This window comes from Schistocerca gregaria, chromosome 4 (assembly GCF_023897955.1).
Source record: "Schistocerca gregaria isolate iqSchGreg1 chromosome 4, iqSchGreg1.2, whole genome shotgun sequence".
In the NCBI taxonomy this organism is placed as follows: Eukaryota; Metazoa; Arthropoda; class Insecta; order Orthoptera; family Acrididae; genus Schistocerca; species Schistocerca gregaria.
In genome coordinates, this window is record NC_064923.1 from 543,469,451 (window position 1) to 543,488,074 (window position 18,624).

The 18,624-nt window shown below is 35.7% G+C and overlaps 1 protein-coding gene across 3 annotated transcripts in view; it reads right to left on the reverse strand.

The window, feature by feature from the left end:
* LOC126366012 (INO80 complex subunit D-like) overlaps window positions 1-18,624 on the reverse strand; it is a 156,957-nt gene that overhangs the window by 113,080 nt on the left and 25,253 nt on the right. For 2 of the 3 annotated variants that reach the window (XM_050008864.1, XM_050008863.1), the window contains 2 exons: window positions 3,820-3,945; window positions 2,843-3,044 (listed from right to left, as the gene is read on the reverse strand). In XM_050008864.1, coding sequence (XP_049864821.1) covers window positions 2,843-2,895 — 53 coding nt within the window. In that variant the 5' untranslated portion in view covers window positions 2,896-3,044; window positions 3,820-3,945. The remainder of the gene's footprint in view (window positions 1-2,842; window positions 3,045-3,819; window positions 3,946-18,624) is intronic. The other variant, XM_050008865.1, reaches the window with a different exon arrangement.

Here is an 18,624-nt window from a genome sequence, read left to right on the forward strand (position 1 = left end):
TTTAAGGGTTTACATACAGTACATCTGAAATACAATGACTTCATACAGTATGCACAATATGCTGTAACAGTACTTCTCACCCTCTTTGCACCAAATAAAAACAAGATACGATTTTAGAATTTAAAAAATGTAGAACATATCAATTAGAAATAACAGGTAAAAAGCTTATAGTGAATGTTGAACGTATTTTGTGCAAAACACTACCCCTTCTTCACGTTATGTTTCACAGGTAGAGCATTACAAAAGCAAATAGTGAAAAATAGTGAGGACTGGAAAAATAGAAAAAAATGGGCAAATTTTAAGTGAAAGGTGGGGGGGGGGGGGGGTTGATGTACAGAGGGAGGGGGGGGGGCAGGAGATGACTACCAAAAACTCAAGTTTGAATATGATGAGACAATGGTATGATCAACTGTGATGTCTCCACTCATGCCTGTTTTACAACTGACAAAGGAGCAGTAAAGATCTAAAGAAAAAGTACATAAAGATGAACTTTGCACACAAAACATCAAAAGACACTTATTATAGTGAAGTTGGAACTGTTGCAATTTCAGAGGCAATACCAACTTATAACAACACAAGAACAACTTTTTCTGTTTAATTGCAGATGTTTTTAAACATGAATATCACATTTTTATTTAATGGTCCACAGAACAGAAGAAGATTTCCCATTCTTCAACCATAAAAACTTTAATAATTACACCAAGTACAAAAAAATGCAAAGCTCTTCAAATTGTCTGAGGGCAATTTGACATCACTTTTTGTTATGATGTTCACTCAGATTGTCTTTTTAAAAAATGTTTCTACTAGAATGTAAATGCTAATGTTCTACCACATATTTACAATCTTAACTACATATTTTGAAACTTCAAATTTACTCTCACATCTACATTTATTTCTCTAACTGCAAAGCAATGATGTTTATAAAGCCAGAGCACTGCTGATTTCTGACAGTAATAGAAAAATATTTGCAACAGTCTTGTGGAATGAACAAGTGTAATATCCACCCAAAATGTTTTTTAAAAAATAGAATGACGGGCTAAAATGATTTTTAAAAAATAGAATGAAGGGTTTTAATCAGAATGTCAACCAGACTAAATTTGTTTCCTCTTGACTACGACACTAGTATTTAAATGTGTTGTTACGTATCATTAGGTTCACTTCATAAACACCACTACCAATATTTAAAACTACTGGAATGGTCCATTCCCCATTCATTTTATTTTTCTTGGCGTAAAAACTTTTTTGTTGAGATATAAATACCATACATTCTTATTACTCAGTACTGCAAATGGCAAACTGTATTAAAGAGGCAAAATATGAGTAGTTTATTTATTTATTTACTGTAATAGTGTTGCATTCACAAATCACGTATACAACAACTTCTATTTGATATAATAATAATTCTGTTGCTATACACACATGCAATGCAATACCAGCAAGGGCACAATGAAAATGCACAGCTTCAGTCAGTGAGCAGCAGCAGAGAAATCATAACATGATTGGTAGAAGCAAAGGATTTTGGTCATTTTAAGAGTGTTTCCCAGAAGATGCATTCAATATACTCCAAAAAGTAAATTTGTCTCATGGGCTGCATGTTTTGATATGTTTATGAAAATAAAACTGATTACTGAAAATGATTTAAAATTAACAACTGAAGATTTAACATTAAATCATTTTTTTCTTTTTCTAAAATAGTTACAACAGTCTAAGAACTATTGTATCTATTATATCACACTAAAAATGGATTGCTTCAAGCAAACGTGATTACCTTGATCTCTGCCTCTTCTTATCAAATGCACGAAAAGACAGAATTTTTTCGAAAACACTCAAATTCCAAATTGATAGCATCCCTTGAAGGAATCTATCAATTCAGCTAAAGTGTTAAGCAAACATGTGATTTCCAGTTACAAAAGAATCATGAAAGGACATAGTTATTTTCTTACAAATGTGTTAAGATCAAAAGTCATGCAACACACATAAATTGTAAGATATTACTCCAGTTTAAACAAACCACATGGATTTTCATTGGGTAGTAAATGACAGAAAAGCTTCCAGAGTCACAAGTTATTACTCTCAGACTAGACAAAGGAAGGGAGAGAAGAGAGATGGAAATTGTTTAAGACATTTGTGAAATTTGAATTTTTGTAGTAGAATAATTATTTTTTTAAACTTGCTGCGAATGCAGCAAGGCAATATGATGGTTAACATCAAACACTTCCTATTTTAAATCGCCTGTAATTATGAAAGGTGAAGCAGCTCAGGAAAAGTTACCCAAAGTGTTAATGACACTATTACAGAAAGGATAGACTGCTACTCACCATAAAGTGGAGATGTTGAGTCACATTCATCACCTCCACTACATGGTGAGTAGCAATCTACCCTTTTCATAATATTGCCATTCCATTTCGGATTTTCCACTGTTTGATTTAGCCCAAAGTGTTAGATTTGTAGGCAACAAATATTTCCACCAAAATCAACTTCTTTCTTAAAAAGCTTCAATTATTAGGAATTAAGTTATAGATGCTACATAATAAAGGAGAGCACTTTCTCTTCTTGCAACTTGTCCCCTTAATTATGAAACTGTTTGTGTTTTCAAAACTTTTGACCTGTGATTAGGTTCCTGATGGCTCAGCTTGTATCTTGTAAGCTGAATGAAAGTACTTGACAACACTAAGAGTGGTACTGTAGATACTCAATAAATTTTCATGCAAAAAACACAATAATTCAATTCCATTACATTCCAAATTCCAATACCAGAGAATTTTGCCCAAGCACATAGCAGGGAGATAAGTTTGTGACAAAGCCAAAAGAGTTTTAACAAATAAAACTGTTTTATGCATACCTTGCATTTCCTACTAACCCTAAACTGTACATTTCTGCATCATTTTGAAGCATTATTTACATTTCTGTCTAATACAAAATTTAGCTGTATGACTTCCCAAACAAGCCATTAACCTGCATACTACATTAGGTTCTTGAATCCTATTTATTTTAATGGTTGAAAGAAAAGTACTAAAATACTGGTGAATCATAAACTCCATTTTCTGCAACAAAAAGAGCATTTCACTCAAATTATAAAGAAAAAATTATTCAAATAAGAAGTTAAGAAAATAATAAAATTTTGGGAAATACACTAAAAACTAATCAAAAACAAAGAAAACTGTAATGAAGAATAAAAATGAACACCTCTTTTTCTAAAACCTAAAAGACCACTTACAAATGGAACTAAAATTTGTTGTACAAAAGTCATCAGACCTTACACCAACTTCACTTAAATTAATTGCATGCTCTATTTGCACAGTATTGTAAGGCAGAAAATAGCTATATACAAGATGGAAGTACAAATAAAGAATCCAAACAAACACCACAAATACATGCAATTCAATGTATGGGTACTAGAAACCTAAAGTATAACACAGTTTCATTAGTAGGCAAATTCAATGTAAAGAAAGAAAATTGAATAATTTTTGCTTCCAACTAATAGTTAACTAGTGTTAACTATTTGAGGGGTATACTAATCACTGCACTGAGATGCTATCAGATGTGCATTTGTTGTGGAATAAACAATCAAGAGTGCTGAAAGTTTCGGAAGGAAAAAAAAAACCATTATTATTGGTATGAATGAATGACAAGTGTACACCCTGAAATTAAGACAAGAAAATGCAATTTTAATGTTTTCTGAGCAGTCATCTTTTGTGTACACACAAATTTATACTTTACACAATATAATATCACATGGCAGATGTGGTACACACCAAACTGATTAAAACAACCAATGAAAAATTGCACATATGAAAAATGCTATGAAGTTTTCAATACCTTTTCTGCTTACGTGACGCTCAAAAAACTAGTTTCCAATTAACTCTGACACTACATTGATGCTGAATTAAATAAATGCAACTCCCAGTTAACGCTGCCATCTCTTCCCTAAATACAGAAATATCTCTGAAAGAAACAGAAATTAAGCACATTATGACATACTGAAATTAAATCATTTCAATTTTAAGAATGAGTATTTAAAAAAACTGTATAAAAAAACTTCATATACACACAGCACTTTCTGTATGATAACTCATCCTAAATCAGACATAAAAATCCTCACCACTGCAAGATATATTTCAGTAATGTGTAAACAATAGACCTGTCTGCTATGTACTGAAGACTGCAGAAAACTGAAAACAGTGAAAATTGTCAAATTCTAGCTTTCAATCTTTTATTTGTAAAATGAAAATTTATTTCCCTTTTTCTACATATAAATGTAAATTTGTGAGTAAGCAGTATCATTATAATGAAACAATTTAAATAACATATTAACAAGAACACTGGGAAATAACACACACACACACACACACACACACACACACACACATTTAAAAATTTATTGGGGCACTCAACCCTACAGTTACAGCCTGCCTTGCAAAATTGTCAATGACTACAGTTCAAATGTTTAAAGGTATGAGACAAGTTCAAATAAAATTCCACTCACAATCAATTGCACATTTGCACTCAGTCAACCAGTCAACCAATCACCTTACTGAAAAAAAGCTCAACAGAGACGAGGCTAAATCAGTAAGAGTAAAGTGTGGCTAGATGAGCACTCACAAAAAATGAATAAACCAGTCACTATGACAACATACCAAACTATCTTCCAAATGAACTTCGGAAATTGTTACACACAATTTAAAAAAATTAACCTTATCTGACTCAGTAAGCTAAAATAGAGAGCAGATAAAAAGGTAAGCTAATTGCTGCCCTCATTACATCACAAAACACATTTTTTTAAAACATGTCTCACAGAATTCACAACACGAAATACTGCACAATGGTGCTCTATTGAGCTGTAGGACTCCTTACTTCATAGGCCAGTTGATAAACTGGGGATGATTCAGGACTTCATTTCACATCTGTGGCTGGAAGATGCAATGCTGAGGTCAGATGAATTGTTGGTTGCCTTCATCAACTGTGGTTTGTTATTAGTCACTTACATGACTCTGTGCTTCAACAGTGGCATCGTGGCATATGGAGGGCTTTACATTGTGCCACATCACATAGCAAACAGACCTCCTAGGCTACTGCAACTATCACTTATTTTGACTTTATTTCCCATGGGGGGCATTATCCAGCAGAATATTAACTCCTTCCTAGATGTTGTACGTGAATTAGTCCATCCTAAATAGACTGCACAAACCTCTTGATGGAGCATGTGCTCTGTGAGTTTCATTGCAGTCTGGGAGTTTGAACAGAGGAAAAAATTCATAACTGAAATGCTATCATCTGCCGAATGTCCTCAAGATCACAGCACCCCTGCATCACAATAGACAAATTCATTTTGTAAGCAGACAAGCCTATAATGTTACTCTACTCAGAGACATAAATCTAGACTGGTACATTGCTGCAGTGCTGATTTAAAATATTATAAAATAACATTTTAAAACCATAAACTGGAACACAATTTCTCTAGCACTTCGTTCAATTAAAAATCATTTTGAGTCTTTGCTAGCAACTGGGACTGATTACTTACTAGAAGTAGGTAAGAATTAGTGTTTGCATTACAGTTAGTGGCACTGTCACATTTATTATATTTATTTTTCCTCCAGTAGTTTGAAGTGTGGCTCATGGCCAAGTGATACATGATCAAGATAAATAATGATACACAGCTGACTTTATGCCAGTTACATGAGTAGTATGTATACAAACTTCACAGCTTGTGTATGTTGTAGCACATAAAATATAAATACAGCACCGGAATTTTGTAGCCGGTCTGGGTCCCTTGTTCTTCCTCAAAGGACTACATTTGATTTAAGCACATACCTTCTGTCTAATTACAGGTTTTCACAGTGATTTATGTTTTTATTAAGTTATTTTTTTGTTTGTATGTCGAGATTTTGTTGTATGAAAAATTGTTTTCTTATTGACCTATTGGAGAATTTAGTTCTGGAGTTGGGTGGCTTGTTTTCTACATTTCATATGAAATTGTGGTGTGATGTTTAACTTTATTAGCGAATTCTTTTGACTTTGACTCAAAAACGTCAGGGATTTTTATTAAATGTAAAGAATGTGTACATTTCTGTTCAACTGGTACACAGTGGCTTTTGTAGCAATTCTTACAAATCTATTTTGGAGTCACTAAATTTCATTGCTACAAGTATCAGAGGCTACAGACCAAATGTCAAGTGTCATATGTAACTGCCAGCAGGCCAAAGATGAAATTATTTTTGATTACTTTTTGCTCAGTAACAGCTTCTGAATCTCATGGTTGTTTGGGCAAGCAATGCACATCTGACCTATCATATACAGTTTTGTCACAATGTGATTTAATTATACACTATAAGAACAAAGTTTTACTGGAGTATAAATATGATATCACCTATTTACTAACAGGAGATGTGTGTGCACTGGCTTAAACTTTGTTTCTCTCTTCTTCTTAAAGTATCTAAATCAGCTTTTTCTCAGATGCACTATCCACTATACATCTCTGAGAGGTGAGAACCAGTAGTGTCAGTCATATTCGTATACAGCGAGTTTCATACCATCTCTCCACAATTTTGATATATTGCCGAAAGTGCTCGCCATGTTCCTCATTAATATCAAAATGGACAGGGAAAAGAATCAAGGTGGTCGCTCAAAAAGTGAATTTTGATGCTCATCTAATACACAACCCAAATTATTGAAGTTTTCCACAGGATGCTGGCTAAACTAAAAATATGCCTTTTCTATGCCTAAGAATTTAGTAATAACCTCCTCAAATGATACCCACACCTCCTTTTCACGGACAGTAATTTCTGACTTAAAGTTTGAACCAAACATTTTTCAGATGTCAGGTTCAACTAATACTTTGTCTTTCAGTTTAACTTTTGCAGAGATAATTGAAACATTCTCCACCTTTGGCTGAAGTTTTCAGAAATTGTTTCATCTGGCCCAACTTAATGTGTCATCATGGCAAGATATTTTGTTTTATTTATTACTTTGTTTTTCATTTTTTACAAAATTTCTGCCCAATGAGAAGAAGTGGCACAGAGTTGTTTTTCATTATAGTTATAATGTGTACTAACCACTGTCATCAAAATTTCCACTTCATATTATTATTAACTGAAGCAGTATGTTGTGGTCTTCAGTCCAAAGAATGATTTGATGCAATTGCCAGTATACCATGCCAATCTCATCATATGTCTAACTACTGCAACCTCCATCCTATTGGACATCTGCTTATCATAGTGAAGCCTTGATGTCCCTCTACATTTTTACACACCACACTCTCTTCCATTGTCAAATTAATTATTCACTGATGCATGAAAATGTGTCCTATTGACTGATCCCTTCTATTAGTCAACCTGTGCCAAAAATTTGTTTTCTTTTCAATTCAGTCCAGTAACTCTTCATTAGTTTTCCAATTTACCCGTCAAATTGTCAGTACTCTATTATAGCACCACATTTCTAAAGCTTCTACTCTCTTCTTGTCTGAATTGTTTATCATTGACATTTCACTCCCATACAAGGCTATACTCCATGCAAATATTGAATCTTAAATTTATATACAATGTTAACACATTTCTCTTTTTTCTTGAGACGGTTTTCTCAGTACTGCTCATCGGTTTTATATCCTCTCTACTTTGGACATTGATATTTTGCTGTCAAATAGTGTAATGATTTACTATTTTCTTTTTTTTTTTTGTTTTCATTCACAAATCTAGTTGCCTCAGCATTACCTACTTTAATTCGACTGTATGTCATTACCACTGACTTGTTGATATTTATTTTAAAACCTTTCTGCAACATACTACTCGTTCTATTTAGCCACTCTTTTGAATCGTTTGCACATCTGACAGAATTACATCATCACCCACTAACTACAAAGATACTTTCTATTCTCCCTTAACTTTAATTACGTTTACAAATGTCTCTTTTTTTCACCTTTATTGCTTACTCAACATACAGACTGAACAACATGGTGGATGCAACCAACACCTCTTTCACATCCTTAGACTCTCATTACTGCAGCCTGGTTTCAATACAAGCTACAGATAACTTTTATGCTCCCTGAACTATGCCCTGCTAGCTTCAGAATTTCTAAGAAAATCTTCCAATCAACATTGTCCAAATCTTTCTCTAAATCTACAAATGCTATAAATGCAGGTTTGACTCTGAAACTGTAGCAGCAGTATTCTTTCTCGTGATCCAACATTTCTCAGGACATAAAACAATCTGATGATCCCTTATTTCAGCTTCTACCAATCTCAAAAAGTTTTCTTTTCTTAGCAGCTTCACAGACTTTCATTTCTCCTCTAGCCATTCCTGTTTTGTCATTTTCTCGTCAATTTAATTTTTTAAATTTCTGTGCTCCCTTTTGCCCACTCCATTTACTGTGGATTTATATTTTCTACTTTTGACAGTTAAATTCAGTATCTCATGTGTTTATACTGGCCCTTGGCTTTTAAACTAGTCATTTTCTACCCTCACTATTTTCTCTCTCAAACCTAAAATCATTTCTCTTCTATTGTTTACTTTTCACCTGTTTTGGTCAATCACAGCGTAATGCTCCCTATGACACACTCAACAACTACTGTTATTTCACAATCTCAATTGCTCGGCTTTCTGAAAAGTGGTTACTTGTCATCTGTCAACCATAACCAATAACTTAGAGTCAAGAGTCCATGTTAGCCTCTGTAAATGTGATTTAGTTTTAAACCTGGTTTAGAAATCTCTGTCTTACCATTATATGATCTGCGTGAAACCTTCCGGTGCCTCCAAGCCTCTTCCATATATTTAACCTTATGCAAAATATTTGCAATGATTAAACTGTGCTGTGTATAAAATTATATCAATTCATTTTCCCTGTCATTCCTTTCTCCCATCCACGACCTCTCACTATTTTTCCTTCCCTTCCTTTTACTACTATTGAATTCATCTATCACAACTAAATTTTCACCTCCATTAATGAACTGAATAATTTATTTTATCTTATCAAACATAATTGAATCTCTTCATCATCTGCAGAGCTAGTGAATGAATACAGGGTATTTCACAATTTCTGTTACATGCTTCTAGGTGTCACAGAGAGGATTTAATAGACAAAGATTTGATAGGAAACTCATGCCTGTAAAGGTACCATTTGGATATCAAATAAGTCTGACAACTGGATCACTTTCAAAACTCTCACTTCATGACATGCATGTAAACTGAGAAGAGGGCACAGTCATCACTCTCCTGAGTTAGTGTGTCTTCTGTTTATAACCATTGCATCAGCATTCTACTCACCCAGCAATCTGTCACTGAACAGTAAGGACAATTGAGACAGTAGGGGATGGTGGAATACATGATCAAGTAGTGCACACAGGTGTTGATAATATGCAATGAAACAGGACATAATGATAAGAGCTTTACAAAATGTGCCTCAAGAACAAACAATGAAAAGTACAACAATATTATGAAAAGTACAACAATATTATGAAAAGTACAACAATATTATGAAAAGGATATATTGCTATTCACCATATAGAGGAGACACTGGACTGCAGATAGGCACAACAAAGAGACTGCTACACATTTAGGTTTCAGGCAAAAGTCCATTACATACCATTTTTCTCCAGCTACAACAAAGGCTGCAAGAAACCGATATGTTTGCAATGAGGAGGGTTGACTGTGGTGCTCCACAAATGCAGTGCATTATCAGTTTTGAGGAGACTGTCCTTAGTCACACAGAAAAGAACCCAACAATGAGTGCTTGAAACGCTGCCCAAGCCACCGACTTGCCACAGACAAGTGTCTGGCACATTCTGTGTGACTAGTAACTCCACCCGACAGAATGTGCATGCAATGACTCCAGCAGATTTTCCACTATGGGCAATCTCTGATTGTGGCTTCTACAACATTATGTTGACATGCTTGAATTTCCATGCCATGCTCTTTCTACAGACGAAACTCACTTCATATGAAATTCAACATAGGATTGCTATCAATATACAAGGTGAAATCACTGTTGGTCACCTCACTGGGTTGTACATTCTTCCATTACCACCTAATGAGTCCAAAACACTTTAATTCTTGCAAGATGTACTAGTACAGTCACTGGAAGAACTGTCACTGTCGCTCCACCAGCAAATGTGGTTCCAACATGATGGTGCACCCACACATTTTGCATGTGATATCTACAGACATGGCAAAAAGTAGATAGGTCGAGGTGGACCTACTCCTTTGCCACCATGGTAGCCAGGTCTCTGACCTTTTACTTGTGAGGTGATAGGAAATCTCGTGTATGAGACTGCTGTACAGTCACAAGAAGATCTCCCTGAATGAGTTCTGGGTGCAGCAAAATTATTCAGCACACACTAGAGTTTGCGGACCATGTGTATGAAAGCATGCATCATAGATCAATCTTGTGCAATGACAGCAGGGCTGCTATGTGAAGCAACTCCTACAATCCACACATCAGACCTCTTTGTCTCGTGCGTGTGTGTGTGTGTGTGTGTGTGTGTGTGTGTGTGTGTGTGTGTGTGTGTGTGTAGCAGGGGACCTGAAAGTGATCTGATCTTCAAATTTATTTTACACCCATACAGTACATTTCTGCACATGGGTTCCTTATCAAAACTTTATGTACTATATCTCCTCTACAAACCTTAGAAGCCACTAATAGGATTTGTAAAGCAACTCGTGTACTTAAAAGCCTACCCCGAATCTTGGTGTTGTGTCTAATATTGTTACAATAATTGTTCACCGGGCTTTTCATAGCAGTTCTGTTAATAGTATTTTAACCACATTCCTACTCTCTTATTGGCTATTAAACCTACTCCTTGGTCACCCTTATTTGATTTTATGTTGATAGCCCATTATTCAACTGACCACGAATCGTGTTCTTCCTGCCCTCACACTTCACTACTTACCAATATATCTTATTTCTCTTACCTACACACTTGGGGGATCTAAACTTTCATGCCTGACTTCATAACACCAGGTCTTTTTTGGGCATCCTCCTGAGTAGTCCCCTTCCAGAGACCCCAACTGGGGGTATGGGAAAAGGGGAGGAGAAGGGAAGGCTCACATTCTTTCTGATTTCTGAAATATTAAGAGGATGATATCATCAGTGAGGCATGGAGCAGCATGTCCTTGGGACATGTAATTACCTATTGCTATCAGATAATCACAATGCCAACACAACAAGGTTATATTTGTTATTGTTACAATGTCAGATCACTCAATCCTCCGTACTGCTGTCTTTGTAACCAATGAGAAGGCTGCTATCCCTGTTCAAGAATCATTTGTTACTCTGGCTTCCCCACAGATAGCCCTCCAATGTGACTGCATCTGTGATAAGACCATGTGGATCACTAAGGCAAGCAAGCCAACCCATCGCAGTTTGCCATCAGATGTTTGTTTGTTTATTTAACCTGACCAGATTAGGACCTCAGGCCCTCTCTTACATCTAACCAGGCATTCTACATATTTTGGTTTCACATGTTTTAGAAGGTATATTGAACTACATCTAGTAAAAAAAGTGAAATGAACAATTAAAAAAGTACACTTGGAAAAATACATACACGTACAGTTTATATTCAAAGGTGGTAACTACTGCAACAGAGGGGGGAGAAAAACTGCACCCCCATTTATGCTCTTTTTAATCTGGACACTTATCCTTTGGTCTTCCTTTCTTAAAAGTTCTCACTTCGTTCTTGTACACATTTTGTATTGCCTATCTTTCCCAGCAGTTTATACCCATTTTTCTGATAATTTCAAGCATCTTGCACCATTTTACATGGCTGAATTTTTTTTTTTTTTTTTTTTTTTTTTTTTTTTTTTTTTTTTTTTTTTTTTAGATGGACAATGGGTACAAACAATTAAAATTCCTGACTTTAAATGTCTGAGTAGGAAGGAAGTGGATTTCAGTCACGATGGGAATATATACTCTATAAGAACTGAATAAGTCTGCAAGTAGATTCCTATGGTCAAAAAGCCCACTGATATTCCAGTTAATAGTAAGGAAACATGTATTTGCCTCTGAAAAAGTTGCCAAAGTTAGTGTAACGAAGCATGATTTTTGATACAGCCTCTAGTACTTGTCGCATATGTGCTAGTGCTACACAGAGATTTTTTCTGGCCAAGTTAAATAATTTTGTCACATCAGAAACAGAGCAATCTGATTCCAAAGGAAGTTAGCACACTAGGCTGAATTGTGAAGTTTCTGACCACGACTGGCGCTTTGGATTACTCAAAAGCCTACTTTTTGCAGAAATTGCAACACTATGCCATTTTTATAGACAGATGCAAAGCAGTCACAAGGCTTACTTTACTGTGTTTCATCCATGTACTGTAATGTCTGGGAATTGTGTAGTGGTTGCCATTTGAAGGATAATAAAAGTGATTAATCAATTAATATAAACCTGTAACATAAACATGCCATTTCTTATGGAGTGTTTGCAAACATAGCAGCACTTTCCATGATCACTGCTATGTAGGCAGATGTACTTAACTGAAACATCAGATTGTGAAACACATTGCTGATGCTCTATGTAGTCATCTGAATCACCTCTGAACTGCCTTCATCAACTTCTTCATTCGATTTTTCTTCATTTTAGCTTTAATTTATGTGGACCAATATTTGGTATCTGTCTACGTTTAGTTGAAATTTTGATCCTTCCTGTACTATTTGTGTATAAAATCATGTTCATCATGGTCTATTTGGCCTAATTGGGCTGTCAGATTTGGAAGTCCCATGGGACACCCTAAAGTACTGGGTTTGATGGTAGTACTTATAACAAAAAGTTAACTTATTATCTGCCTTTTTTGCTGTCTCCTCAGGCTTTTCCAACAAAAATGGCGTCCTCGCAATAAATATCCTACCTCACACCATTGATTCTGGCTATCTCAAAATTACTAATTATAAAGTAGCAAGCAACCAAAACAAGTTTCAAAGCAGATAACATATCAGTCTCATTAGCTCAGTCATTAAGAGTACTGCATGCGAAAGACATGGTTATGGGTTCAAATTATGGTCTAGCATATAATTTTAATTTGACAAATAAGTTTAAAAATAATGAACTTATCGTTTTCTATGGTTCTGAAGTTGGGGAGTTATTCTTATGGAAAAAATAAATAATGTTTTACATAGCAAAATGTTCCACAACATGAAAATTCGTTAGCCTGTTTAACATCGTTGTTGTTGTTATTAATAATAGTAATAATAATAATAATAATAATAATAATAATAATAATATTGTGGTCTTCTGTCCAAAGACGGGTCTGACACAACTCTCGATGCTACTCTATCCTGTGCAACACTCTTCATCTTTGAATAATTACTGCAACCTACATCCTTCTGAATCTGCTTGCTATATTGATCTCTTGGTTGTCTTCTACAATTTTTACCCCCCATGCTTCCCTCTATGGTTGGTTGATTTGGGGGAGACCGAACAGCGAGGTCATCAGTCCCATTGAATTAGAGAAGGATGGGGAAGGAAGTCAGCCATAGCCTGTCAAAGAAAACATTCTGACATTTGCCTGAAGCAATTTAGAGAAATCGCAGAAAAACTAAACCAGGATGGCCGGACATGGGTTTGAACCATCATCCTCCTGAATGCTGTTCTAACCACCGCACCATCTCACTTGATACTAAATTTATGATCCCTTGATGTCTCAGAATGAGTCCTATTAACCAATCCATTCTTTTAGTCAAGTTGTGCCACAAACTACTCGTCTCCCCAATTCTATCCAGTACCTCCTCATTAGTTATGTGGTCAACCCATCTAATCTTCAACATTATACTGTAGCACCAGACTTCAAAGGCTTATATTCTCTTTTTGTCGAAACTGTTTATCGCCCATGTTTTACTTCCATACATGGTTACACTCCATACAAATACCTTCCGAAAAGATTTCCTTACACTTAAATCTACATTCGATATTAAACTTTTCTTCAGAAATGCTTTTCTTTGACATTACCAGTCTACATTTTATGTCTCTCTACTCTGGCCATCATCAATTATGTTGTTGCCCAAATTGCAAAACTCATCTACTACTTTAAGTGTCTCGTTTTCTAAGCTAATTCCTGTAGCTTCATCTAATTTAACTCAACTATTTTCCGTTATCCTTCATTTTCTCTTTCTGATATTCATCTTATATCTTCCTTTCAAGACAATGTCCATTCCATGCAATTGCCCCTCCAAGTCCTTTGTTGTCTCTGACAGAATTACAATGCCAAAGATTTTTTTTTTCCTCCTTGAACTTTAATTCCCACTCCAAATTTTTCTTTGGTTTCCTTTATTATGTGCAGATTGAATAACTTCGGCGACAGGCTACAACCCTGTCTCACTCCCTTCTCAAGCACTGCTTCCCTTTCATGCCCCTCGACTTAAAATTGCCATCTGGTTTCTGCACAAATCAAAAATAGCCTTCAATTACCTATTTTTTACAACTGCTACCTTCAGAAATTAAAAGAGTATTCCAATCAACATCGTCAAAAGCTTACTCTTAGTCAACGAATGCTATAAATATCTGTTTGTCTTTCTCTAACTATCTCCTACAGTAAGTTGTAGAGTCAGTAATGCCTCGCATGTACCTACATTTCTCTGGACTCCAAACTGAGCTTCTACAAGGTCGGCCTCTACCAGTTATTCCATTCTTCTGCACACAATTCATGTTAATATTTTGCAGCCATGACTTATTAAACTGATTGTTCAGAAATTTTCATATCTGTCTGCAACTGCTTTCTTTGGAATTGGAATTATTATATTCTTTTTGAAGTCCAAGAGTATTTAAACTGTCTCATACATCTAGCACACCAGATGGAAGAATTTTGTCACAGCTGGTTCTCCCACGGCTATCAGTAGCTCTGATCAAATATCGTCTACCCCAGTGTCTTGTTTCAACTTAAGAGCTTTCAGAGTTATGTCAAATTCTTCTTGCAGCATCATACCACCCATCTCATCTCCATCTACTTCCTCTTCCCTTTCTATAATATTGCCTTCAAGTCCAGACTATATACTCATTCCACCTTTCAGCTTTCCCTTCTTTGCTTAGGCCTGGTTTTCCATCTGGGCTCCTGATATTCATACAGCTGCTTCTCTTTCCCCCCAAAGACATCTTTAATTTTTTTTTGGTAGGCAGTATCTATCCTTCCCCTATTGAAACATGCTTCTAAATCCTTACATTTGTCCTCTAGGCATTCCTGTTTAGTTATTTTGCACTGCCTGTCAATATAATTATTTTGACGTTTGTATTTCCTTTTGCCTGCTTCATTTGCTGCATTTTTTAATTTTCTTCATGCATCAACTAAATTAAATATCTTTTGTGTTATTCAAGGATTTCTACTAGGCCTTGTCTTTTTACCTATTTGATCATCTGCTGCCTTCGCTAATTCATCTCTTAAAGCTACCCATACATCTTCTACTGTATTCCTTTCCCCTGTTCTTGTCAAATGTTGCCTAATGCCCCCTTCTGAAACTCTCAATAGCCTCTGGTTCTTTCAATTTATCCATGTTCCAACTCCTAAATTTCCTACTTTTTTCCCAATTTCTTCAGTTTTAATCTCTAGTTCATAGCCAATATACTGTGGTCAGAGTCCACATCTGTCCCTGGAAATGTCTTACAATTTAAAACCTGGTTCCTAAATCTTTTTCTTCTTTTTCTTACCATTATATAAAAAATCTGAAACTTTCCAGTGCCTCCAGGTCTCTTCCACATATACAATCTTCTTATATCAAGTATTAGCGATGATTACTTTATGCACTGTGCAAAACTCTACCTGGTGCCTTCCCCTTACATTTCACCCCCCCCCCCCCTCCCCCAGTCCGGGCTTCGTGTCTATTTTGTTTATGATTATGCGTTCACTTTGCTGTTCATAGTAGCTTACCTGCATTCCAATTTCATATTCATTATTAAACTCGCTCCTGCATTATCCCTATTTGACATTGTATTTATAACTCTGTGTTCACCTGACCAGAAATCCTATTTCTACTGACACCAAACTTCAGTAATTCCCACTATATCTAATTTCAACCTATCTACTTCTGTTTCTGAATTTTCTAACCTATCTGCCCAATAAAGGGATCTAACATTCCACGCTCCAATCTGTATAATGAAAGTTCTGTTTCTCATGATGACGACATCATCCTGAGTAGTCCCTGCCCAGAGATCCAAACAGGGGACTATTTTTCCTCCAGAATATTTCACCTAAGAGGACAGCATCAGCATTTAACCATACAGTAGAGCTGCATGCCCTCGGAAAAAAATTATAGCTGCAGTTTCCCCTTTCTTTCAGCCATTCGAAGCAGCACTGCAGCTAGGCTGTTTTGGTTGAGGTTACAAGGCCAGATCAATAAATCATCTGGACTGTTGTCTCTGCCACAGCTGAAAAGGTTGCTGTCCCTCTTCAGGAACCACCCATTTGTCTAGCCTCTCAACATACATTCCTCCATTGTGGTTGCACCTATGATACGGCTATCTGCATCGCTGAGGCCTGCAAGTTTTCCCATCAATGGCGAGGTCTGTGGTTCATGTTTAAAGTTATGCAGGTCAAAAGTTCAAACTTTTTATGCAACAGAATTGGATGAATTGTTTAATTAAAAACAGTGCTGTGTTTGCAATCAGTCAGTTAATAACCTTTTACAACATAATTTAGTTTATTTTTCTTCTGAAGCTTCTTTACTTCGGTTTAACAACAACAGCTTCAATTTCCATGATGAAAACAAGTAATGCCTCATTTTCTAACATAATTATATATCATTTATATTTCTAAAAAATACTTATAGACCTTGCATTTCTTCACCTTCACAAAAAACAAAAATATACAAACATTCAACTGATCATATGTACAACTACTGAATTGGTAAAATCATAACTTCTCCAACCAATGTTATAACTGTATTTACAATGTAAAACTGTAAAATCTGGTTATCAAATGTGTAAGTGGCTCTATCAGTACAATTTTGGTTCTGAAATCCAATTTGTGATTTGTGAAGTATGCCATTACTGCACAGATGGGTAACGAACATTGGGTATATTGAAACTTCCTGGCAGATTAAAACTGTGTGCCGGACCGAGACTCGAACTCGGGACCTTTGCCTTTCGCGGGCAAGTGCTCTACCAACTGAGCTACCCAAGCACGACTCACGCCCTGTCCTCACAGCTTTAATTCCGCCAGTACCTCGTCTCCTACCTTCCAAACTTTACACAAGCTCTCCTGCGAACCTTGCAGAACTAGCACTCCTGAAAGAAAGGATATTGCAGAGACATGGCTTAGCCACAGCCAGGGGGTGTTTCTAGAATGAAATTTTCACTATACAGCGGAGTGTGCGCCGATATTTCTTATCGAATAATTTTATAAAACAATTTAAGTACAATGTATGAACCATAGTAATTGATATCTGTAAAAATCACTGTTCTTATAGAAAGGCCTAGTAATTAGATATTTCATTATGTCTAGAAAACTGCACTATGTTACTTATGTATTATATATGTGACTACGGTCATTTAGATGTCATGGGGTTAAAATATTCCAGTATTATACTGGGAACAGCATCTCAGATGTACCAATATTTATAACAGAATTTGCTCATTTTCCTCATTTCCAACACAATTGTACAAGAAGTTACAGCAACAGTTCAGAACACTCTAATGAAATATGAGAGACTCCCACACACTGAATTCCAAGTGCACAGCTTTGTATTTAACTGTGGTGTTACAAACTTGCCACATGCCATAGCAACTGAACCTTCTATCTCTAGTACCACAGCTCATATCTACAAACATAACTTTGAAAAAATTATTCAAGTGTCAGAATTTTTTTCTGTTGCACATTTCAACAAAGAAAAGCCGATATCTAAAGACATAACAAACATTAAATGAGTTTTAACTATCTTCTGAATCAAAATTAATTCACAAGTGAAGATGAATAAAACAAATGTATTAACTATATTGACTTACAAAGCACAAGAGAGACAATAATCAATGGAACACAAAGACCAACTATACAAGCCCTGGACCCTGTCTCATACCAACATGTGGAGAATGGGGGAAAAAAAACTACAGTAGAAGCAAAAGCAATAACTCTGTGTAGCACTAGAAGTCAATACAAAGGTATTACATCAAAAAAATCTTACATTCTTCGCATCACTGGATAAGTGGTTTAAGATGCCGGCCTGTCATTCGGAAAGAGTGGGGTTCAAAGCCCCACAACCCTATACACCTCTTAATTGCTTAAGGCAAATGTCAGGTTAGTTCCTTGGAAAAGTACATAGCCGATTCCATTTCATAACTCAACATGTGTTGTGTCTCTAATAATCTTGTAGATGATAAGATGTTAAACCGTTATCTTAATTTCTTCTAAAAATGCAAGGTAAAAATATAACTCACTGCAGTTAACTAAGTTCGGCTGAAGATAACAGACCAAGTGCACTGTGATCACTAACAATTTACAGATGATTGTTTCATTTTCTATCCCGTAACAACAGGTAGGGATCTCCACAGCAGGCCACCTATGTAATTTCACATACAGGAGACACACAGGATTGGCAAGCCATACAAATACACAAATACACATTTGGAAAATTGACAGATTATTTGGGTAAGCTATCAATTAAAAAGATCATACAATGATTTTACTGGATGAACTGGAGATATATGGACATTACAAAAGAAA